General features: G+C 38.1%; 1 protein-coding gene across 1 annotated transcript; it reads left to right on the top strand.

Moving 5' to 3' along the window:
• Nucleotides 1-2,819: 2,819 nt before the first annotated feature.
• Rpp30 (ribonuclease P protein subunit Rpp30) lies at nucleotides 2,820-4,005 on the top strand. Its single transcript, XM_090373041.1, has one exon. It carries the CDS (start codon nucleotides 2,850-2,852, stop codon nucleotides 3,735-3,737), a length of 888 nt encoding a protein of 295 aa, XP_090229167.1. The 5' UTR covers nucleotides 2,820-2,849; the 3' UTR covers nucleotides 3,738-4,005.
• Nucleotides 4,006-26,160: the final 22,155 nt, after the last annotated feature.

Here is a 26,160-nt window from a genome sequence, read left to right as displayed (position 1 = left end):
CATTATTAACATTAGTCCACGAAGAGCAGCACCCATTGATTATCACCCTCTGTCTTCTCCCACTCATCCATCCTTTTGACCATTTTAGCAACTTACCCTTAATACCATTCTGCTCCAATTTGTACAGTAGTCTTCCATATCAAAAACAGTGTTAAAAGTTTTCCTGACATCCAAGTATATGATAAAAAAATTATTTTTTGCATCCAGTTCCTTTGTAACCACATCATAATACCCAATCAAATTTGTCACACAAGGCTTTCCCTTAACTAACCCATGCTGTATCTGAATTATTGCTGCAGTTTTGTCTAGATGATCTTGCAATTCATCTTTAATCAGTGACTCCATTATTTTACCCGGAACAGAAGTTAAACTAACTGGTTTGTAATTACTCGTGTCACCCTTCGATCCCCATTTGTGAATTGAGGACACATTTGCACATCTCCAGTCCGTTCGGACCTCCTCTGAGTCCAAGGATTCTCTCAGAATTATGGCTAAGGGGTTTGCTTACTTCCTTTGCTACCTCCTTTAATGTAACTGGATAGATCCCATCCACCCCAGGTGCCTTTCTTATGTTTAACTTCAACAATTTCTCCTCCAGTTGGAGAGGAAGAACTGCAACTAGGTGGAAGCATGTAATCAGTAAAATTCTGTGCATGACACTTTGCTTTCCTGCTCGTATAGCACACGATCGATGCAGTTGGAGGAATTTGTTGGTAGACATAACGGTTCCTCAGGGCGCTATGTTACTGGAAGAAGAAGATATATATATATATATATATATATATATATATATATATATATATATAAGATAAATGAACAAATTTATTTAGTGCAGAATATAATATATGATAAAAGGTAGAAGCAAAGAAAGTACAGTGTACCCTGGTAGCGAAAGGCTGTGTGAACGAAGTAGGGGGGGGGGTAAAGAATTCAGTAAGGGTAATAATTGAAAGAATATGTACCAAGTGAAAATTTGAACAAACGACCAAGGAGGAAATACATTGCCAAGTCTTTCATAATTTTTGTGTGTTATGAAAGACTTGGCAATGTATTTCCTCCTTGGTCGTTTGTTCAAATTTTCACTTGGTACATATTCTTTCAATTATTACCCTTACTGAATTCTTTACCCCCCCCTACTTCGTTCACACAGCCTTTCGCTACCAGGGTACACTGTACTTTCTTTGCTTCTACCTTTTATCATATATTATATTCTGCACTAAATAAATTTGTTCATTTATCTTATAGACATTATGGCTGTAGGGTACTTTTTGTGATAGCAGTGTCCCTGAGCCATAACTTATTCTATTATAACTCTGTCTTATCTCTTTCTGCTTTCCTACATCTTTTCTATTACTTTATTATTATATATATATATATATATATATAATAATAAATATATATATATATATATATATATATATTATATATATATATATTATTATATATATATATATAATAATAAATATATATATATATATATATATATATAATAATAAAGTAATAGAAAAGATGTAGGAAAGCAGAAAGAGATAAGACAGAGTTATAATAGAATAAGTTATGGCTCAGGGACACTGCTATCGCAAAAAGTACCCTACAGCCATAATGTCTATAAGATAAATGAACCAATTTATTTAGTGCAGATATAATATATGATAAAAGGCAGAAGCAAAGAAAGTACAGTGCACCCCGGTAGCGAAAGGCTGTGTGAACGAAGTAGGGGGGGGGTAAAGAATTCAGCAAGGGTAATAATTGAAAGAATATGTACCAAGTGAAAATTTGAACAAACGACCAAGGAGGAAATACATTGCCAAGTCTTTCATAATTATGAAAGACTTGGCAATGTATTTCCTCCTTGGTCGTTTGTTCAAATTTTCACTTGGTACATATTCTTTCAATTATTACCCTTGCTGAATTCTTTACCCCCCCCCTACTTCGTTCACACAGCCTTTCGCTACCGGGGTGCACTGTACTTTCTTTGCTTCTGCCTTTTATCATATATTATATCTGCACTAAATAAATTGGTTCATTTATCTTATATATATATATATTATATGTATGCATATAAGTGATTTATAAATTATGTGACCATTCCTGATCACTTGGTTATAGCTCGTGATGTAAGGTTCAAAATATTGAGCTGAAAAGAGAGTACAGTATTTTGAAGGACGTGACGATTTGTAGTTATTATGCATTACAACGTAGTAACATACTACTCTATGTTCTGCATCACTTTTCCAGGACATTTTCAAAAGGGCCATTTCAAGGACATATAATTTCCTTGGACAGATTCATTTCTCGGGAATGCCTTAGAAACTGGATACTTCTGGTCAGTGGTGGTCCGAGAATTTTCTAAAGGGAGAAGGTGGGGGAGGCCTTTAGCCTCTTCAGTCCCTACATGGACTGTCACTAATTCTGATAAACCTGACATATACTTTGGGTTCTGATCCAAATAGCTGCTAATGCATCACTATCGTTTTGTCCTAATCCAATGAAAAATTTCTGATATTTATTTAAAGTATACCCAGTAAAATAAAAAAATATTTTATTTTATTTTATTTTACTGGGTATACTTTAAATAAATATCTGTTAAACTATGGACCCCAGTACTCCAGGCCCATTTGTCACTGAAAGAGTTCTGGTTTTTTGTTTTTTAATTTGCATTTGTTCAGTTGCTTTGCAGCATCAGTGATTTTTTCCAAGCAGTAATATGTGTATTCCATAAGGGAATTTTTCTCTCATGGTACTGTATATTCCCACGAAATTTGAAATAATAGATGTCGCCGTAATCACAGAGTAGTAAGAATTGTTATGTTGTCTGCCATGTGGTTTGGTTGTGTTTGTTTTGCGGTATGGATTTAAATATAGTTATTCAGTATGAAGATAGTTGTAAAAAGGAAATTATAAATACAATTAGAGGCGCCTTTAAGCTTGGCTACCAAACTATTGCTTTAAATTATGTTATTAAACAAAGAGACTTCGAAAAGAAAGGTACTGAAATTCCTGACCCTCCCGTTATTGATCTTGGCGAACAGGTATCAACGGCCGAATTGTGTGGCAAAAAATTTTCTGTGTTAACCCGTTTGACAGCAGTCATCAATGAGAGTATTCATTTCCATCGATTGGTGCGTTCTCCGGTTTCAAAAAAATATGATATTATCGCTGTGCAGCCAACCAGTCAAACTATTCTTGAACAGGTATGTGAAAGTTCGGAAATTGATATCATTTCCTTGGATATTAGTTCTAGATTGGATTTTCGAGTAAAGATAGGAAGTTTTACCCACGCGTTAGAGAGGGGGATTTATTTCGAAATTGTTTATGCGTGCTGCTTAAAAGATGAAACTGCCCGCAGAAATACGATTTGTAATAGCCAAATGCTTACTAGCATTTCTAAAGGTAAAGGCATTATTTTATGCAGTGGAGCAATGAGAGTAATGGAATTAAGAGGACCCAAAGATGTAGCAAACCTTGGTTTTATTTTTGGTTTTCAAGAAGATTCTGCAAGACATGCAGTTTACCAGAACTGTTTAAAGGTGATAAATCATGCTGAAACGCGAAGAAAAACATTTAGGGGAGCAATTGCAATGGTTGATGAAGAGGAGTTTCTTTCCGAAGAAACATGGTTAAAAGAAGCTTGTCAGGTTCCATCGGGTGAGCCATATGTTCTAGCAGAAGATGAAGAGAATAAAGTTGCAGAAGAGGAGAACTGCCAAAGCAGAAAGAAGGCTAGATATTTTTGAAATATCTAGGCAGTGGATACATGTGCATGCTAGATGAGTCAAGTTATAGTATCGTAAGTGACACCATAACCACGACTGCCAACCTCATTGATTCCTAAAAGCATAAGATTGTCCTCTTCTGAGTGTTTTTCTATGGGAAATTAAAACTAATGCATTTATAAATGGGAAAAACAGTATAATGGATGTAACAAGCCAAGTGTTAACTCATAGTTATCTCCTTTGTTATCTGTATTCTCTCATATTATGTTTAATTTCTTGTTGAAGATGAGCTGAGGAAACTAGCATGTTATTAGTACTAATAATTTTGTTATTCAATCTGTAATAAAAGAATTTGTTAATATGTATAAGTTATTGTACTCCCCCATGCCTCATTTTTTCCCCTTGAGTTTCGCTTTGTAAATGTATACCTAAGTATATATGTCTATGTATTTCTTTAACTTTTTTTCTTTAATTATTTTTAATGTTTTTCTTTAATTTTGTATGCAGAGAACTTTTTGAAATATTTATGAAATATGTTTTCCTTACCTAGCTCTGTAGACACGAACTGGAGGAGAATGTTGAAATACCTAATTAATTTTATGTACTGGCTTGGTTAAAAAAATAATAATAAATAAAAGCAATTGTGTACTAAGCTCACCATATTTATTCTTAGAAAATTATATTTTTAAAATGAATTATTGAAAATGGTTATTTTAAAAATACAAGAGATTCAATTATGAAAATCTGTATTTTTTAAAATTATAGTAGTGGTGCCCATATTTACTGACATTGCACACATGCTTTTAAAGAATAAAGCAATTTGAAATATAGGAAATTTTGTTCTTAATTTTTTAGCATTAATTTTTTAATAAAGTTTATCATGCTGAAAAATGTTAAGCTATTGTGGCTTCACTGTTTTTTTTTTTTTTTTTGATCTGATAAAATCTGACTTTTTAATATAACTGTATTCATTTTTAACACCATGATGAATGTCAGAGTTGAACTGTAATAAAGGAATACAAAAATTCAGATAGTCATCACTTCATTAGAAATTTTACTTATTGCAGTGGGTGCACTGGTAGTTATGAACATCCACCAGTGCACCCATTCAGTATTTAAAGCACTTATATTTTTGTTTTATTAGACATTTCCCATCTTTAGAGTATTCATTTATTTTTAAATGAATAAATGACACTATAAAGTTTAGAAACTATAATCCACTCAAAAAAGTTTATAATCCATTTTAGTCCCTGAGGCTCTCACAGACATTCTCTCAGTATATCTAAAATGCTGATGGAACTAATATTCAGGTATACTCAAGTCAAGCAGACCTAATTTTAGCAAAGTCCAGTTGGACTATGACAGCCAAATCCTCTGCTTGCACTTTCATGATGGTGAGTCTGTTAGTATGACTGGGTATAACCCCCATGTGGAAGTCCTGAAATACGGCACCTAGCATACTAGAGGTGGCCACCCAGGTGCGAACTAACGTAAGAAGTGGTCGAGGTGTGGGGCCCACACCACTTGGAGGAATGCCACTCCTCTGTGTTGCCAGGCAATACTAGGTAGTAGATGACTCTCATCAAATGGTGCAATACCACCACTTTGCTTATTGGAGGCTTGAAGTCGCAAACCCATGTTTAGTTTCTAGAGCAAAGCTCAAGCACACCCTCCCATCCATGCCTTGTGGGTTGATACTGTGTTGCCTGATGATGAAGTGCAAGTTTGGTGTTTATGTGGGTAGCTTAGAGCTTGATACCCCCCCCCCATTTGCATCCTTTAAAGGCCCATAAAAATGCTGATTTGGTGTCTGATATCTCCACATTCTTTACATCGAACACATTTAAAGACATCCGACTTGGATATCATGTCCCATTCTTCCACAAACATGAAACAAGCAGTACATTTCATAAGGCTATGATTCAGCCTACAGCTTAGTTGATGGCACTCTTGCTGGCTTTGAGCCCTTTCCTTTTCTGCTCTAGTCTGAGGCAATATTACCATCCAAATTCAATACAATTAAAAATAATGCACTAAACTTATTTACTTAATGCAGTTATTAGTATCAGTAATGGCCATATTGTGCAAGGAAGGCTACGGCTTATGCTGCACCAGCCAAAAAAAAAAAAAAAAAAAAGAGTAAAATATTAATATTAAAATAAAATAAAATAAATAATAAATAATTAAAGAAAAGGAAATACACAACCAATGCATTTCCCTCCTGCCATAGGTAACTATTCAGCTGACCGTTGAATTTTCCCCAAAACTGTCAGCCTCAAGCACCCATGTAAGTAACTCATTCCAAAAATTTATAACTCACTGGCTAAAATAAAACTTTCTGCAATCCAGTTTAAACATCTCTCATCCTTCATTTTACTTTTGCCTCTCAGAGCCCTAAACACCTCAATCAAGTCTCCTCTAAGGTGTTTACAAGCTGTGCAACTAACATATTCGAAGTCTGTCCTCATGTGGACGCCATTTTGCCAATCTCAGGCCTGTCTCTGGACCCTTTCAAGAAGCTCAATGTGTTATTTTAGCTGCGGTCTCCATATTTCACACAGTATTCCAAGTGTGGTCTGACAATAGCTTTGTATAATGGGATTATGACATCCTTATCTCTACTAGCAAATGTTCAGTGGGACCCCATGGGCCTTCCTTGCAAACTGTGTAGAATGCTTGGAGAAATTCATATCTGACTGTATCATAACTCCCAAGTCCTTTTCTTCCACTACTGACTTTAGTTCAGCTCCACCAAGTTTATAAGTTATTTTGGGGTTGCAGTCCTCCAGATCTTGGATTTTGCAGAATTAAAACGTAGCTTCCACTTTTCTGACCATCTCTGAAGTCAACCTAGACCACTTTGAAGAAGCTCTGCTTGGCGGTGATCATTAACAACTCTACTGATCTTTACATCATCGCGACCTCTATCTCTTCATCAATGTCATTTAAAAAAAATAAAAACAACAGTGTCCCTAATATTGATACCTAGGGAACCCCACTTCTTACATTAACCCAATTTGAGGAATAACCATTTATCATAACCCTCTGCCTCCTCCACTGAAGCCATCTAAGGATTTTCCCTGTGATTTCAACCTGTTCCAGCTTATAAAGTAACTGCTCATGTGAGACTGAGTCAAATGCTTTGTTGAAATCTAAATAAACAATGTTGAAATTATTCCCTAAATTCAGCTCATGGTTAACAAAAAAAGCTCACCAGATTTGTTAAACAGGATCATTTAGATTGAAATAGAATTCCTTCAGAATTCTAAATGATCCTGAATTCCACCCTTGATCATTGTCTCCCTGATTTCCCCCTCTGAAGTTAGACTGATTAGTCAGTAATTTCCCACTATACTCTTAGAATTGCCTTTATGTATTGTTGGAGATACATTGGCACTTTTCCAATCCAACAGAATCTTTCCTGAGTCCAGTGATGCTCTCATAATTAGCCTTAAAGGTTCACTGCACTTGCCACCTCCTTAAAATTATGTGCCATTAATCCCAGGAGCCTTACTGGCCTGTAGGATCAAAAGTTTTTTCATTAAATAATAGTGAAATTTCATTATCATCAATTACATATTTTTCAATTTCACTCTCATAATTTTGCATTGACATAAAGAGTTTTTCTTCTGCAAATATCGATGCAAAGTAACTGTTGAATTCATCTGCAATGTCAGGTGGGTTATCTAATACTATCCCACATCCATTACATAAGGGTCCTATCTGATTTGTCTATCTCTTCTTTGCATTTATATATGTGAAGAATTCCTTATCCCCTCTGTTTGCCATGGCACACTATGGCCATAGTTGCCGAGGCACCTAATAAATCCCTAAACCAACAACAACAACAACAAGCTCTTTTTACTAGCGATTTCTCATAATCTGTCTTTGCAAACCTTTTCTGTGGCATTATTACTGATCAATTTGTAGCTGTTATAGGTTTCAGTACTTTTTATTGCTCTAACTTTTCCTCGCAGTCATTTTCTGCTCAGTTAATCTGGCAACTTCATTATTGATTCAACTTGGAATCCTCCTCATGGAGTATTTTTTTAATGGTATATTCGTATTCAAGGCGTCTGTGATTAATATTTTTAAAGTATATTGAATTATACCATAATTTAATTGTATTTGCTCTCTCTGAGATATTTACCCAGTTAATAGAGGCCTTGTAGCACTTTAAGCCATCGTAATTACATTTCCTGAAATTATAACCCATTCCTTTGCCTTTAACTACTGCTACCTCTCTCTTCATCATCCATCGTAGAACTCCATGAACTCTTCCTGCTACTGGTTCCCGTACTGTCAGCTCTATTATGTTATCTGGTTCATGGGTGATGATCAGGTCTAGAATATTCTTTTCTCTAGTACTTTTCCCTGACATGTTCATACAATAACAGTCATCTAGTTGATTTAAAATAATAGTTTCAGTAGGGAGATGGATTCTCAGCTGTTATCTTTCTCATTCCATTCATAGCCTTAAATACCTTAAATAATTTGCAGGTTCCGAGGTTCCATACACTGCAATTTGCAGAACTGAAACCATTTGAAAGCATATCCTTTCATTCCCTTCACTGATCTCATTTTTCTCTGCACGCATTCCATGATATCCACATTCTTTCTAAAGTGGTGATTCCAGACCCATATGAATATTCAAGGTGTGGCATAATCATTTTACTTTGTACAGTAGGATAATTATCTTCTTATTCCTGTTGGCAAATTTCTTGAACAACAGTGACAGAACCTCAATGACATTGTAGCATTCAGTGTGCACTGTTCAAAAAGCATCAAACTGACTGCAGAATTACCCACAAGTCTTCATTTTCCAATACCCTGGATGCTGTATGTTAATCAAGGAATATTGCCTCCTGTGTGAAGTACCCTCCACTTCACACAGGAGTGTGAAGTGGAGGGTACTTTCCTAGCTGATCTGCCTAATTTTTATTGACCTTGTTTCAGTAGTATTCTCTGATTTCTGTCATTAACAACCCTGCCAACTTTTGTAACATATTCAAACTTAAGCCATTCAGCATGATAAACCTTCATCGGTATCATTAATAAATATTAAAAATAATGGGCCCTGCACTGAATTTTGGTCTAGTTAAGGGTGGCCAACCGTCCCAATATGGCCGGGATTGTCCCAGTTTAGAACTTCAAGCCCCGCTTCTCGTGTTTGGGGTTTACATAAAAAAAAAAAAAAAAAAAGTTTGTCCCAACAAGACAGGAAAAAACTGTTAATTTATTGATTTTACGTATTTTTAATTTATTAATTATTAACAATTTAATTAATAATTTACTAATTATTTTTAATTAATTCTTATTGGAATCTAATAAATCTAATCTTAAAAATTAATTCTAATAACGAGAAAAAAATGAGCAAGTCTAAAGGCATTTTGTTTGTCACTGAGTAATGAAGAAAAGAAAATGCATGTTGATAAAAAAAAATGGGTGCAATTTTTCTCAAAATTTCCAGAGGCAAATAATTTGTCTCAAATTATAAGCTCCATATTAAGCATTCCACATTCAAATGCTTCATCAGAAAGAGTTTTCAGCTTAATGAAAATTGCTTGGTGGAAAGAGAAAAGCAGTCTTATTAGAAAATCTGAAGCCGAATTTATAAAGAAAACTATAACATGTCTTATACAGAATTTAACAACTTCTTAAAATCTGTGGAAGGAGGAGAAATTTTAAAACTAGCATAATCTAAAGAAAAATATATAAAGTAAAAGTAGTCCTTGCTATTTTTGAAATAACTGTTATAAATAATATTGTAGTTTATATAGGACAAATACATATATTAACAACAATCATATAACAAATAAATACTATGATTGATTGATAAAAAAAATGTATTTTAATTGTAATTTTATATTTTTATTTTACTTTTTTTGAAGGAAAAAAATGCTATACTACACATTTTGTTTCAAGTTGTCCCGCTTATTAATTTTCAAAATATGGCCGCCCTGGGCCTGACACTAACAGCATTAGTTCAAGAAGAGTGGTTCCCATTGATAATCATTCTCTGTCTTCTCCCACTGAGCCATCCCTTACTGCATAGCAATAAATTTTTCATAATGCCATATTGTCCTAATTTGTGCAGTGGCCTTTTATGTGGAACAGTACAGCTTTTAGGAAAAATAAGTACACAAGAAAGGTTTATTACCAGAAAGGTCATAAGAGACGAGACACAAGATGCTCGAAAATATGGTTATAGTACATCAGTACGGCGTATAATCAGCTAAACCAGCCTGACAGCAGTGAAACATGCTGGATATAAGGGTGTGTATTCTGTGGCAACAATCAAATTCTTCCACTAGTGCAGACCTTAGCACACCAAGTGACTAAGATATTCTCTGTCAGCATGCAATGTGACATGCAAGGGCATCCCACACGCTTGTTCTGATTTAAGTCTGGTAATCGTGCTGACCAATGCGACATCCAAGGGCATCCTACACGTTTGATCTGATTTAATTCTGGTGATCATGCTCACCATGTTAGTCATTAGATATCTTCGGTTTCAAGATATTAGCATTTAGCATTAATAGAGGCATATGATGCAAGAAAGCAAGCTTATGCAGCATCAGCCAAAAAATAAAATAAAATAAATAAATAAAAAATAACCACTTCCATTTCACCCCTCTGTTCGTTCGAAATACCTGTCCAGCTGAGCCTTAAACTTATTTAGGTTATCAACTTCCACGACAAGGGATGGAAGTCTGTTCCACAAACCAACTACCAGCTGGCTAAAGGCAAATTTCTGCACATCTATCCTACATCTGTCTTTCCTCAATTCGAATTTATGAACTCTCAAGTGATTATTTTGAGCAACTGGATAAATCCCATCAGCATTGAGAAAAGTCAAACCATTCAAGGCTTTATGCGCCTCAATCAAATCACTTCGCAGGTGCCTAGTCTCCAGATGCTGGAATTTGCAAAACGTAAGCCTTTCTTCGTAAGAGCAACCCTTTGTTCCATTCACTAATCTTGTTGCCCTTCTCTGTACTCGTTCCAACAGCTCTACATCCTTCTTAAAATGAGTCCTCCAGACCTGGATACAGTACTCAATGTGTGGCACCTGACCATTGTCTTATACAAGGGGATAATCACCTCCTTATCCCTGCTAGAAAAATTCCTGTATATCATTCACAAGACACCATGAGCTAATCTTGCAGATCGTCTGCACTGCTCAGAAAACTTCATATCTGCCTGCATGATTACCCTCAGGTCCTTTTCACTCTCTACCACTGTCAGTGTACAGTGGTAGAGAGCAGCAGTGCACAGCACATGCTTCTTGATTAGACTCGGGGTCGAGCCCGTAACCACCAAATACGGAGGATGCAGAAAGGTCAGGGAATGACCACTGCATATCTCCGGAGAAATATGGCCTTAGTTGCTAATGCTCCTAAAAACCAAATAACAACAACAATAACCACACAGTTGATACATTACTCTGGAGTTACTGCTTCCCATATGCAGTACTTTACATTTGTCAATGTTAAACTTCAGTTGCCACTTCTCAGCCCATCAGCTCAACTTTTCTAGATCCTGTTGCAGCAGTGTACTGTCATTAGTGTAAATATATGATATCAAAATTATTCTTTTGCATCCAGTTCCTTTGTGACTATATCATAGTATCCAATCAAATTGGTCAGGCAAGACTTTCCCTTAACAAAACCATGCTGTGTCCGAGTTGTAACTGAAGCCTTGTATAGATTATCCTGCAGTGCTTCTTTAATCATTGCCTCCATTAATTTCCTCTGGAACAGAAGTTAAACTAACAAGTCTGTAATTACCTTTGTCTCTCCCTGATCCTCCTTTGGATTGGGATCACATTTGCACATCTCCAGTCCATGGGTAGCATTAGCATTAGTAGAGGCATATGATGCAAGAAAGCAAGCTTATTCAACATCAGCCAAAGAAAAAAAAAAAAAAGAAAAGAAAAAGCACAACCACTACTCCCATTTCACCCGTCCGTTCGTTCAAAATCCCTGTCCAGCTGAGCCTTAAATTTGTTTAGGCTATCAACTTCAACAACAAGTGATGGAAGTCTATTCCACAAACCAACTGCCCTCTGGCTAAAGGCAAATTTCCGCACATCTATCCGACATCCGTCCTTCCTCAATTTGAATTTATGCCCTCTCAGGTGATTATTCTGAGCAAGAGGAAGAATCCCATCGGCATTGAGCATGCTCAAGCCATTCAAAGCCTGGTAGCTTCCAAGATTAGTGCCTTGAATGCTTCCCATTTTGAATTTGCTGTTGGTAACATCATCAGTTGGTCCCACTGTATAGAATTTAAATACTGTCTCAGCCCATCATAGTCGCCTTTACGAAAGCAAAACCCTTCTCTTTACCTCTGATGATAGTTACCTCCTTGAGTAAATCCCACTTCAGCACACTGTGATCACTGCCACCTAGTGGTTCCATTATCTGCAGATTCTTAATGCATGAAGAGTATTACTCCCTCTAGTTGCCTCCCGAACATGCTGGTGTAGAAAACAATCATCCAATAAATCCAAAAAAGCCTTGCTAGTGTGTGAGTGACCAACCCACAAATTCTAGTCAATATCTGAGAAATTAAAATCCCCCATTATAAGACTCTCTGATTTACTGGCCCATTCTATTTCCCTGTACAGTATCTTATTATACTCATCAGAGTCATTAGGCCTATAGCACACTTCCTACTCTCAATTTTGATTTACCTATGCTTATGTCACACCAAACTGACTCGACACTGCCCTGTCCATCGATGTCGACTGGCTTCACTTCCTTCAATTTTATGTGTTTTTTAACTAATAGCATAACCCCTCCTCCCTTCCTATCCTGTCTATCCTTTCTGTAGACGTTGTACTCCCCAAATTCCAGTTCTGCATTCCTTATATCTGTGTGACACCATGTCTCTGATATCCCAACGATATCTGCCTTTGATGTTTTGAGCAAAACCTCAAATTCATCAAATTTATTTACTAAACTCCTAGCATTGGTGTACACGCAAGTATACATGCACCTGTTTCTATTCTTAGCTACCCTAACACAACACAACCCAGATATTTCAAAGACTTCCAGCAGTCTTTGAAATATCCTGCATATTGTTTTTCAGGCTTCTGCCCATTCCAATAGAAGCAGTGCAAGAATCTCCTTCACCTCTGCCAGTGGCTACTGTTAATCTTTTTGTCTTTGTCTACCCCAAGCTAGCAGTTTTCCGACCCACCTAACACTGCCTCGATAGCATCAGCAAATATTCTTGCACCCTTTATATTTAAGTGTATCCCATCCCTGTAGAAGCAATCTCTCCTGTTAACAATTACAGTCCAGGCTGAAAAAAATTCTACCCCTTGAACCTTGCACAATCTTTCCAGGGCCGAATTGATCGACAAGGCTCTCATCATATACTCCCTCCTATCGTGTCTGGGCAGAATTGCAGACACTTTCAAATTCAACCCTACTTCACGGCTTTTTTTCAACAGTGACCTGTACTTGTTGAGTAATTCCGCTGGTCTCCTACTCTTAATATCATTAGTGCCAACATGTACAACTATATCACCTTTTCTGCCCTTAAAAGATGATATCCGCTCTACAACGTCATCAACCTTTGCCCCTGGCAAACATACCCTGGTCCTGTTCCACCTAACCTTTTTACAAAGCATGTTCCCCGTTTCCCTGACAATAGAGTCACCAACAACTACTAGTACCTTCTGGTACTAGTAGTTGATACAACTACTAGTACCAGAAGGTAGTACAACTACTGGTACCTTCCCTTAGTCCAAGGAAGCTCTAATAATTATGGCTAAGGGTTTGGTTACTTCCTTTGCTGCCTCATTCAATATAACTGGATAGATTCCATGCACCCCAGGTGCCTTTGTTATGTTTATCTTCAACAATTTCTCTTCCACTTTATTCAGTTATTACAAGATTATCTATCTTACTGCCAGAGTTTAATACAATTCTGGCATTCCCCTCCCCGAATAACTCCTGATGTGTGTGAATGTAGATGCAAAATATTCATTTAGTTTGTTAGCTACCCGAGCTGATTCATCGACAGTTGAACCATTGATATCAAGTGGACCAATCTGATTCATCCTCTTCCTTCTAGAGTTTACATAAGTAAAGAACTCTTTGCTGTTTTTCTTTGCATCCTTTGCCAAAGATTTCTCATAATCTGCCTAACCACCTTTGTGACTTGGTTACAGATCAGTTTATATCTATCATATCCTTCTGTGTCACCTGTTAATTTATAAATGTATCCTATGAATTTTTTTTCTCTGCCACACGTCTAATTAGTTCATCTGACATCCATTTAGGCCTAAATCGTGAACCGTATTTCTTAGTTGGTATGAAAAGATTTCTTAGTTGGTAGCTTCCAACTTAAATTCTTTGAATGCCTCCCATTTTGAATTTGCTTTTGGTAACATCATCAGTGTGTCCCACCGTATAAAATTTAAATACTGTCTCAGAACACCATAGTCACCTTTACGAAAGCAAAAACCCTACCCTTAACCCCTGATGGTAGTTACCTCTTTGAGTAAAATCCCACTTCAGCACACTGTGATCACTGCCACCTAGTAGTTCTTTTATCTGCAGATTCTTAATGCATGAAGAATCACTACTGATAATCAGATCAAGAGTATTACTCCCTCTAGTTACCTCCCTAACATGCTGCTGTAGGAAAACAATCATCCAATAAATCCACAAAAGCCTTGCTAGTGTGTGTGTTACCAACCCACAAATTCCAGTCAATCTCTGGAAAATTAAAATCCCCCACTATAAGACCCTTTGATTTACTGGCCCACTCTATTTCTCTGCACATTTGCTTATTATACTCATCTGATTCATTAGGCCTATAACACACACCTACTCTCCATTTGTCACACCAAACAGACTCAACATTGCATTGTCCACCAACACCAATTTGATGGTCTTCCTTAGATTTTATGTGTTTCTTAACTAACAGCACAACTCCTCCCTTCCTGTCCTGTCTATCCTTTCTGTACACATTGCACTCCCCAAATTCCAATTCCACTGCTTATGTCTGTGTGACACTACGTCTCTGATATCTCAACAATATTTGCCTTTGATGTACTTCAAGCTAATCAAATTTGTTAACTATACTGCTAATATTTGTGTACATGCCTGTATACTTGCATGTACACAAATGCTAGCAGTATAGTTACCCTAACGCAACCCATGTACTTACTTGTTCCATTATGACTCCAAACAGTACTGGAAATCCCCATTGCCTTGCTTTCCAGGCTGCTGCTCAATTGCGTTTCAATAGAAGCAGTGCAAGAATCACTTTCAGTTCTGCTAGTGGCCACTGTTAATCTATTAGTCCGTCTATCCCCACAAGCTAGCAGTTTTCCAACCCACCTAACTATGTCTCGATAGCATCAGCAAATATTCTTGCACCCTTTTATTTAAGTGTATCCCATCCCTATAGAAGTAGTCTCTCCTGTTAACAAGCCAGACTGGACTGAGAAAAATTGTACCCCTTGAGCCTTGCACAATCTCTTCAGGGCCGAATTGATCGTCAAGAATCTCATCATATTTAAGCTTACTCAATCAATTAAAACTCTTAAACACTTCAATCCAAACCCTGCACAGGTGTCTAGCCTCTAGATGCTGTAATATGCAAGACTGAAGCCTATCTTGGTAAGATCATCCTTTCGTGTCCCAGACTAGAGCTTGCACTTGGTCATCGTGCGACACAGTGGCAACCCCCAAGGCAGAATGCGCTGGTCCCAAAGGAACTAGTAGTTGTTGGTGACTCTATTGTCAGGGAAATGGGGAATATGCTTTGTAAAAAGGATAGGTGGAACAGGACCAGGGTATGTCTGCCAGGTGCAAAGGTTGATGACGTTGTAAGCAGATATCATCTTTTAAGGGCACAAAAGGTGGTATAGTTGTTAACTTATCAGAGCATGTACAGAGAGCGTGTACACGTTGGCTTAACAATTACTTAACAAGTACAGGTCACTGTTGAACAAAAGCAATGAATTACGGTTGAATTGGAAAGTGTCTGCATTTCTACCCAGACACGATAGGAGGGAGGATATGATGAGAGCCTTGTTGATCAATTCAGCCCTGGAAAGATTGTGCAAGGCTCAAGGGGTAGAATTTTATTCAGCCTGGTCTGTACTTGTTAACAGGAGAGACTGCTTCTACAGGGATGGGATACACTTAAATACAAAGGGTACTGCAATAATATTTGCTGATACTATCGAGGCAGTGTTAGGTGGGTCGGAAAACTGTTAGCTTGGGAGGATACAAGGACTAATAGTTTGACAGTAGTCGCAGGCAGAGGTGAAGGTGATTCTTGCACAACTTCTATCAGAATAAGTAGCGACCTGGAGTGAGGGATGTTGGGGGTTTCAGGGACGGAATGCAATCATCGTGAAATAGGTGGGTATATGGGATGTGTTAGGGTAACTAGGAATAGGAATAGGTGCATGTATGCTTGCATGTATACCAATGCTAGAAGTATAGTAAATAAATTTGATGAATTTGAAGTGTTGGTCAAGACATCAGAGGCAGATATTGTTGGGATAGCAGAGACGTGGTGTCACCGATATAAGGAATGCAGAACTGGAATTTGGGGAGTACAATGTGTACAGAAAGGATGGGAAGTGAGGAGGTATTATACTGTTAATTAAGAAAAACATAAAATGAAAAGAAGTGCACCCAGTTGATATAGATGAACAGTGCACTGCTGAGTCAGTTTAGTGTGACATAAGCACTGCGAAAGAAAAAATAAGAATAGGAGTGTATTATAGGCCTAATGACTCGAATGAGTACAATGAACAATTGTACAGAGAAATAGAGTGGGCTAGTAAATCAGAATGTCTTATAATGGGCGATTTTAACTTCCCAGATATTGCCTAGGAAGTTAATTGTGACTTGTTCACTCACACACTAGTCAGACTTTTGTGGATTTATTGGATGATTGTTTTCTGCAGCAGCATGTTCAAGAGGCAACCAGAAAGAGAGTAATACTCTTGATCTGGTTATCACCAGTGATCATTCGAGTATTAAGAATTTGCAGATAAAGGAACCACTAGGTTGCAGTGATCACAGTGTACTGATGTGGGATTTACTTAAAGATTTAATTACCATCATGGGTAAAGGAAAGGGTTTTTTGCTTCCTTAAAGGTAAGTACTGTGGTCTCAGACAGTTTTAAATTCTGTACAGTGGGATCAACTGACGATGTTACCAACAGTAAATTCTAAGTGGGAAGCATTCAAGGAATTAATTGTGGAAGCTACTAAAAGTTTCGTTTAGGCCTAAATGGTTATCAAATGAACTAAGGAGACTCGTGACAGAGAGGAAAAATGCATGGGATGCATATAAATTATTAAGCAACTCAGAAGCCTATGGCCGATATAAGCTAGTCTGTAATCAGGTCACAAAGGAGGTTAGGCAGGTGAAAGCAGATTACAAGAAATCTTTGGCAAAAGATGCAAAGAAAAACAGCAAGGATTTCTTGACTTATATAAACTCTAAAAGGAAGGGGATGAATCTGATTGGTCCACTTGACATTGATGGTTCGACTGTTGATGATCCTGTTCAGATAGCAAACAAACTGAATGAGTATTTTGCCTCTACATTCACACATGAGGAATTATTAAGGTTTGAACATGGCAGGTTATCAAATTGTAGCAAATTTACTAGGAAGTTAATTGTGGCTTGGTCACTCACACACTAGTCAGACTTTTGTGGATTTATGGGATGATTGTAATAACTGAGAGCAAAGTGGAGGAGAAATTGTTGAAGTTAAACATAAGAAAAGCACCTGGGGTGGATGGGATCTATCCAGTTATATTAAAGGAGGCAGCAAAACAACTAAGCAAACCCTTAGCCGTAATTATGACAGCATCCTTGGACTCAGGGGAGATTCCCACTTACTGCAAATGTGCAAATGTATCCCCAATTCACAAGGGGGGGGGAGGATCAAAGGGTGGCACGAGTAATTACAGACCAGTTAGTTTAACTTCTGTTCCGGGTAAAATAATGGGAGTCACCGGTTAAAGATGCATTGCAGGATCATCTAGACAAGACTGCAGCAATAATTCAGACACAGCATGGGTTTGTTAAGGGAAAGTCTTGTGTGACAAAATTGATTGGTTATTATAATGTGGTTACAAAGGAACTGGATGCAAAAACTAATTTTGATATCATATATTTGGATTTCAGGAAGGCTTTTGACACTGTTGCGCATGGAAGGCTATTGTACAAATTGGAGCAGAATGGTATTAAGGGTAAGTTGCTACAATGGATAAAAGGATGGTTAAGTGGGAGAAGACAGAGAGTGGTAATCATTTTGAGTTGCTCTTCGTGGACTAATGTTATTAGTGGAGTGCCACAGGGTTCGGTGTTGTGTCCACTGTTGTTTTGTATATTTATCAATCATATTGATGAAGGTATATCAGGCTTAATGTTGAAATTTGCTGATCATACAAAGGTTGGCAGGGTTGTTAATGACAGTAATGGCAGTGTGCTACTGCAACAGGATCTAGATAATTTGGGCAGATGGACTAAGAAGTGGCAACTGAAGTTTAACCTTGACAAATGCAAAGTACTGCATATGGGTAGAAGTAACCCCAGAGAAACGTATCAACTGTGTGGTACTACACTTAAGGTGGTAGAAAATGAAAAAGACCTGGGAGTAATTGGGCAGTCAGATATGAACTTCTCTGAGCAATGCAGACAGGCTGCCAGGGCAGGTCATGGGGTTTTGTCAATGATATATAGGAATTTTGCTAGCAGGGAAAAGGAGGTGATTGTCCCTCTGTATAAGGCAATGGTCAGGCCATGCCTTGATTGCTGCATACAGGTCTGGAGGCCTCATTTTAGGAAGGATGTAGATTTGCTTGTGCGTTTACAGAGAAGGGCAACAAGATTAGTGACGGGAATGAAGTGGTCCTCTTACCAAGAGAGGCTTAAGTTCTGCAAATTGCAGTGGCTGGAGACTAGGCATCTGCGCGGTGATTTGATTGAGGTGTATAAGCCCTTGAATGGGTTATACGCTGAATTAAGCACGCTGAATTCTGATGGGGTCCTTCCACTTTTTCAGATTACGAACCTAAGGGGGCATAAATTCAAATTAAGAAAAGACAGATGTAGAATAGATGTACGGAAATTTTCCTTTAGCCAGCGGGTGGTTAATTGCTGGAGCAAACTTCCATCTGTCATTGTGGAAGTTGATAGGTTGAATAAATTTAAGGAGGAACTGGACAGGCATTTGGAGGGAATGGTGTGATTTTTTTTTTTGGCTGATGTTGCAATAAGCTCATACACTTGCTTTCTTGCATCACATGCCACTATTACTACTACTACACTCCTTTGCCCTTTTCTGCTCCTCTTCTGACAATATTTTGGAACAGAAACCAGTGACCTAAATTTCCTTCTCTTTCTTTTGCAAATTGCAGCTTTTAACTATGGCATTAGGCTAGCATAATATTCCTATGTTTATTTTGGGTGTACCTTTTTGTGTCTCAGAAAACAGGCCTATACTTTTCCAGCTGATGGTTGGATTTGAAAATTTTCTGGTTGGAGATGTATTTTGCTTCTACTGCATGCTTTTTAATATGGAGCATGGATCATAAAAATGTAACCACCTGTCATCATCAGTGTGATAAAAATAAATGTGATAAAAATCTATTTGTATTACCAGGAATTACTTTTAAATTAACCTTAGATGACTCCGCCCTTTGATGTTTTTAATGAACGTAGAGGTTTCTGGGCGGCCATCTTAACACAGACATTAGACATTGCCAAATGCTTATGCATTATTCTTAAAATGTGTCCATTGGAAATGTTAAGTGCGTTTTCAAAATCAGGCAATTCAGTTCTTCTGTTTACTACACTTTTTTCTTCAATGATGTCAGATGTTTTGTCAGAATTCATTATTTCAGATGTCTGAGCAGACCTTGAATCATCCTCAACTCACTCCTGTCCTCCTTTGAATTCTGCTAGCCATCTTGCAATAGTAGCATAACTGGATGTTACATTTTGAAACACTCTAGACATGTTTTCAGGATTTATTTTACCCCCTGGGCTGACACATCTGGTGAGTATTGGTTTGGCACACCCAGCGTCCTGATCTGGATATCATTCTTCCTTTTCTTGGTGATTCCCTTCTCTCTCTCTCTCTCTCTCTCTCTCTCTCTCTCTCTCTCTCTCAGGGTAACTCAGAAATATTTTTTGGCTGGTGCATCATAAGCCTCAGGCTTCCTTGCAACTTATGGCGAATAATAATAATCTCTGCCCTCTTTGGTCCCAAATTTGATTACTGAATGATGCTGGATATTAGTTTTTCTTCTCCACCTATCAATTAAAAAACAAAATTTTAGAAACCGCATAAGACATTGATATAATTTTTTCCTGTAATTTTATAAGACATTAAGCTAGCAAAATATGCTATTTTATTATTAATAAAAGATATTATTCACTGGGTTGTCCCAATGTTTTAACTATCCAGCATATATTGTCAAAATTATTTTTTGCATCCAGATCCAGTTATTACTTCATAATAGTTTCCAGTCAGATTAGTCACACAAGATAGTACCTTAATCCATGCTGTGAATGTTATAGGACTGTATATCTGCCTTACTGCCATGAGAATGAATTCAATGTCACTACCATACAAAGTCTATTTGAGAAGTGGGTGATTATTAAACCACGGTAAAGTAGGGTGAATGCTGATATTATTTTCTGTGACAGACAGGCTCAAGATGAGATCAGAATCGATTCTATACATTGTTTCAGTATGCATGCATTTATATAATTACTTTTGGCTTTAAATTAATCTAAATATCAGACAGGCCTAATTACCTAGTGTCTGCAATTCTGCCCAGACACAATAGGAGGGAGTATATGATGAAAGCCTTGTCGATCAATTCGGCCCTGGAAAGATTGTGCAAGGCTCAAGGGATAGAATTTTTTTCAGCCTGGACTGTACTTGTTAACAGGAGAGATTGCTTCTACAGGGATGGGATACACTTATATAGAAAGGATGCAAGAATATTTGCTGATGCTATCGAGGCAGTGTTAGGTGGGTCGGAAAACTGCTAGTTTGGGGGGAGACAAAGACGAATAGATTAACAGTAGCCACTGGCAGAGGTGAAAGCTTGCACTGCTTCAATTGGAATGAGCAGAAGCCTGAAAAACAAGATGCAGGATATTTCAGAGACTGCCGGGAGTCATTGCGGTACAAGTAAACACATGGGTTGTGTTAGGGTAGCTAAGAATAGAAATAGGTGCATGTATACTTGCGTGTACACCAATGCTAGGAGTTTAGTAAATAAATTTGATGAATTTGAGGTATTGCTCAAAACATCAAAGGCAGATATTGTTGGGATATCAGAGATGTGGTGTCACACAGATATAAGTAATGCAGAACTGGAATTTGGGGAGTACAACCTCTACAGAAAGGATAGACTGGATAGGAAGGGAGGAGGGGTTATGCTATTAGTTAAGAAATACATAAAATCCAAGGAAGTGAATCCAGTGGACATCGCTGGACAGTGCAGTGTCGAGTCAGTTTGGTGTGACATAAGCATTGGGAAATCAAAATTGAGAGTAGGAGTGTGCTATAGGCCTAATGACTCTGATGAGTATAATAAGATACTGTACAGGGAAATAGAGTGGGCCAGTAAATCAGAGAGTCTTATAATGGGGGATTTTAATTTCCCAGATATTGACTGGAATTTGGGGGCTGGTCACTCACACGCTAGCAGGGCTTTTGTGGATTTATTGGATGATTGTTTTCTACATCAGCATGTTCAGGAGGCAACTAGAGGGAAGAATACTCTTGATTTGATTATCAGCAGTGATTCTTCATGCATTAAGAATCTGCAGATAAATGAACCACTAGGTGACAGTGATCACAGTGTGCTGAAGTGGGATTTACTCAAAGAGGTAACTACCATTAGGGGTAAAGGGAAGGGTTATTGCTTTCGTAAAGGCAACTGCGATGGACTGAGACAATATTTAAATTCTGTATAGTGGGACCAACTGATGATGTTACCAACAGCAAATGCAAAATGGGAAGCATTCAAACAACTTATCTTGGAAGCTACTAGGCTATACATACCAACTAAGAAATATTGTTCAAGGTTTAGGCGAAATGGATGTCAGATGAATTGATGAGGCATATGGCAGAGAAGAAACATGCATGGGATACATACAAATTAACACATGACACAGAAGCCTATGATAGATACAAGTTGATCTGTAACCAAGTTACAAAGGAGGTTAGGCAGGCGAAGGCAGATTACGAGAAATCTTTGGCAAGGGATGCAAAGAAAAACAGCAAAGAGTTCTTTACTTATGTAAACTCTAGAAGGAAAGGGATGAATCAGATTGGTCCACTTGATATCGATGGGTCAACTGTTGATGATCCTGCTCAGGTAGATAACAAACTAAACGAATATTTTGCATCGACATTCACACATGAGGAGTTATTTAGGGAGGGGAAAGCCAGAGGTGTATTCAACTCTAGCAGTAAGCTAGAGAATCTTGTAATAACTGAGAGTAAAGTGGAGGAGAAATTGTTGAAGATAAACACAAGAAAGGCAATCGGGGTGGATGGGATCTATCCAGTTATATTAAAGGAGGCAGCAAAGGAAGTAAGCAGACCCTTAGCCATAGTTATGTGAGCTTCCTTGGACTCAGGGGAGGTGCCCGCAGACTGGAGATGTGCAAATGTCACCCCAATTCACAAAGGAAGATCAAAGGCTGACACAAGTAATTATAGACCTGTGAGTTTAACTTCTGTTCCAGGAAAATTAATGGAGGCACTAGTTAAAGAAGCACTTCAGGATCATTTAGACACGACTTCAGCTATAGCTCGGACACAGCATGGCTTTGTTAAGGGGAAGTCTTGCCTGACCAATTTGATTGGATACTATGATGCAGTCACAAAGGAACTGGATGCAGGGAATAACTTTGATATTATGTACTTGGATCTTAGAAAGGCTTTTGATACTGTTCCACATGGAAGACTGCTGCACAAATTGGAGCAGTGTGGCATTGGAGGCAAATTGCTGCTGTGGATAAAGGGGTGGTTGAGGGGGAGAAGACAGAGAGTGGTAATCAATGGACACTGCTCATCGTGGACTAATGTTATTAGTGGAGTCCCTCAGGGCTCAGTGTTGGGTCCATTATTGTTTTCTGTATTTATAAATGATATTGATGAGGGTATATCAAGCTTAATGTCAAAGTTTGCAGACGATACAAAGGTAGGCAGGGTTGTCAAGGACACTACTGACACTATGCTGCTGCACAGGATCTGGAAAGGTTGAGCAGATGGGCTGAGAGGTGGCAAATGAAGTTTAACATTGACAAATGTAAAGTACTACACATGGGAAACAGCAACCCCAGAGCAATGTATCAACTCTTTGGTACTACACTGACAGTGGTCGAGAATGAAAGGGACCTGGGGGTCGTTGTACAGGCAAATATGAAGTTCTCTGAGCAGTGCAGACGGGCTGCAAGAGTACCTCATGGTGTATTGTCAGTGATATATAGGAATTTTTCTAGCAGGAATAAGGAGGTGATTATTCCCTTGTATAAGGCAATGGTAAGGCCACACCTAGAGTACTGTATACAGGTCTGGAGGCCTCATTTCAAGAAGGATGTAGAGCTGCTGGAACGAGTACAGAGAAGGGAAACAAGATTAATGAATGGAACAAAGGGGTGCTCTTATGAAGAAAGGCTTAAGTTTTGCAAATTACAGTGTCTGGAGACTAGGCACCAGCGAGGTGATCTGATAGAGGTGTATAAAGCCTTGAATGGTTTGAGCATTCTCAGTGCTGATGGGATTCTTCCTCTAGCTCAGAATAATCACCTGAGAGAGCATAAATTCAAATTGAGGAAAGACAGATGTAGGATAGACTTGCGGAAATTTGCCTTTAGCCAGCGGGTGGTTGGTTGGTGGAACTGAGTTCCATCCCTTGTCGTGGAAGTTGATAGCCTAAATAAGTTTAAGGCTGAGCTGGACAGATATTTTGAACGAACAGAGGGGTGAAGTGGAAGTGGTTTTTTTTTTTTTTTTTTTGGCTGATGCTGCATAAGCTTGCTTTCTTGCTTCAAATGCCTCTACTAATGCTAATGCTAATACCTCATCACTGCCACACTGCATTTGGTGGTGACATGGAGTTCATTTTCATGGCCGCACATTTGCAAATGTTTCATGTGCAAATGTTTACCCAGTTCATAAACTGATAGATAAGGTCATGGGGTCTTGTCAATGATATACAGGAAATTTTCTAGCAGGGATAAGGAGGTGATTATCTCCTTCTATAAGGCAATGGTCAGGCCACACCTTAAGTACTGTATACAAGTCTGGGGTCCTTTTTAGGAAGGACAGTTGAGCTGCTGGAACAAGAGTACAGAGGACAATGATATTGGTGAGGGGAACAAAGGGTTGCTCTTACTAAGAAAGGCTTAAGTTCTGAAAATTGCAGTGTCTGGAGAGTAGGTAACCGAGAGGTGATATGATTGGTGTATAAAGACTTGAATGGGTTGAACAAACTCAATACTGATGGGATTCTTCTTGCTCAGATTATGCACCTGAGGTGGCATAAATTCAAATCGAGGAAAGACAGTTGTAGAATAGATGTGCGGAAATTTGCCTTTAGCCAGTGGGTAGTTGATTGCTGGAAAAAATTTCCATCTATCATGGAAGATGACAGCTTAAATAAATTCAAAGCAGAACTAGACAAACTTTTAGAGTGAATGGATCGGTGAAATGGGGAATTTTTTTTTTTTTTTGGCTGATGCTTGCTTTCTTGCATTATATGTCTGTGCTAATGCTATAACAGCAAAGAGTTCTTTACTTATGTAAACTCTAGAAGGAAAGGGATGGATCTATGAAAACCTTCATGATAAACTTAGTGTGGGCCCCTGACCACTGAGTTGTTTAGTTACAAGAGCTGGATGAATTGTGATGAATTAGAACATTTAGATTTAATATTTTCTACTTGCCAGCAGAGTTTATAATGGAACAGGCTTCTATCTGTTGTGGAAGTGGAATATTTGAATAAATTTAAGAAAGAACTAGACAAATTTCTGAAGGGTATGGATGGGAGAAGTGTAGTGTTTTTTTGGCTGATGTTATATAAATTTGCTTTCTAGCATCATTTGCCTCAACTACTGTAACCTGCTATCTACCATGCTGATCTACAGCAAGCACAGATATATCCTCAAAGGAGGAAGGAACAACCTATGTACCATCTCCCACGTGATGTACATGGATGACATCAAGTGCTATGGGACAACTGAAGAACAACTCCAAAAGCTACTCCAGATTAAGAAAGAATTCAGCAATGATATCGACATGAATGTTGAACTAGTGAAATGTAAACCACAGATTGCATCAGGGAAAACGAATCGACCAATACTACCAATAGACTGGTAAAGAGATTGAAGCCATGACAGAGGCAGAAACAGAAATACCTGTAGATGATGCAGTCTCTGCAGTTAGCTCAAGGAGATCAAGGCCCTGACAGAAAAATATCACTAAAGACTCAGAAGCCTGCTCAGAACAAAGCTTAACAGAGAGAGAACAGTTATGTTACTGCCATAAACACCTATGGAGTCCCAGTGGAAAAAAAAAAAAAAAAAAAATTGCTCCTTTGATATTATAGATTGGATTAACACTAAGCTAGAGGAAATCATAACAAAGACAAGAACAATTATTACCAAGAACAGCCAACACCAGCAGATGTTGGTGTTGGCAGGCTCCATTCTCTTTCTTTCCGAAAGAAAGAGAATGGAGCTTGACAAACCTCAACCTGCAACAGAAAGCGATTGAAAACCTGAAGGAATACTTCCAAAAAACCACCATTCTATCAGGCTAGAAGGAATTATAGACAAACGGCATACCTCACTTAACCTAAACGGCTCTCCTGCCCAGACGAAAGAAACAAAGATAGAAATGGGCAAAGAAGAAACTATCACAGACAGTACAATGACCTCAAGGCCATACTATTACGAACCTCAAATCTCCTTCAAGATCGCATATATAAAACAACTTCCATTGTATGGCTCACGAGCGGGCCATTCTTTCCCAAGACTGATGAATCATGCTTGCCATCCATGAACACGTAATCAACACCATGAACTATAGAAAATACATTACCAAGGGAACAGAATGACAGATGCACAGACAATGTCACTTGGCTTCAGAAATGATTCAAAACATCAAAAAAAGCACATGCATCGATTCTACCAGGTCGCCATGATAAAAGATCAGAAGCTAGCGAGAAAGTACCAGTTATTTTGAGAACGTGTACCGAATTACATGTATAGACCCCATGTTGTACTAGAGACCCACAAGCAGTACAGGGACTGCACCATAATAATGGACAAGATGATCGGGAATAACAGAATGGACCTAATCCTCTTTGACAAGAAGGAAAAAGCTACCTTCTTGATTGACATAGTGCCA

The sequence above is a fragment of the Mastigoproctus giganteus genome, chromosome 5 (assembly GCF_048544385.1).
Source record: "Mastigoproctus giganteus isolate SK-2022 chromosome 5, ASM4854438v1, whole genome shotgun sequence".
Lineage (NCBI taxonomy): Eukaryota > Metazoa > Arthropoda > Arachnida > Uropygi > Thelyphonidae > Mastigoproctus > Mastigoproctus giganteus.
Note: the sequence above shows the minus strand (reverse complement) of the source record. Positions and strands in the feature narration are given on the sequence as shown.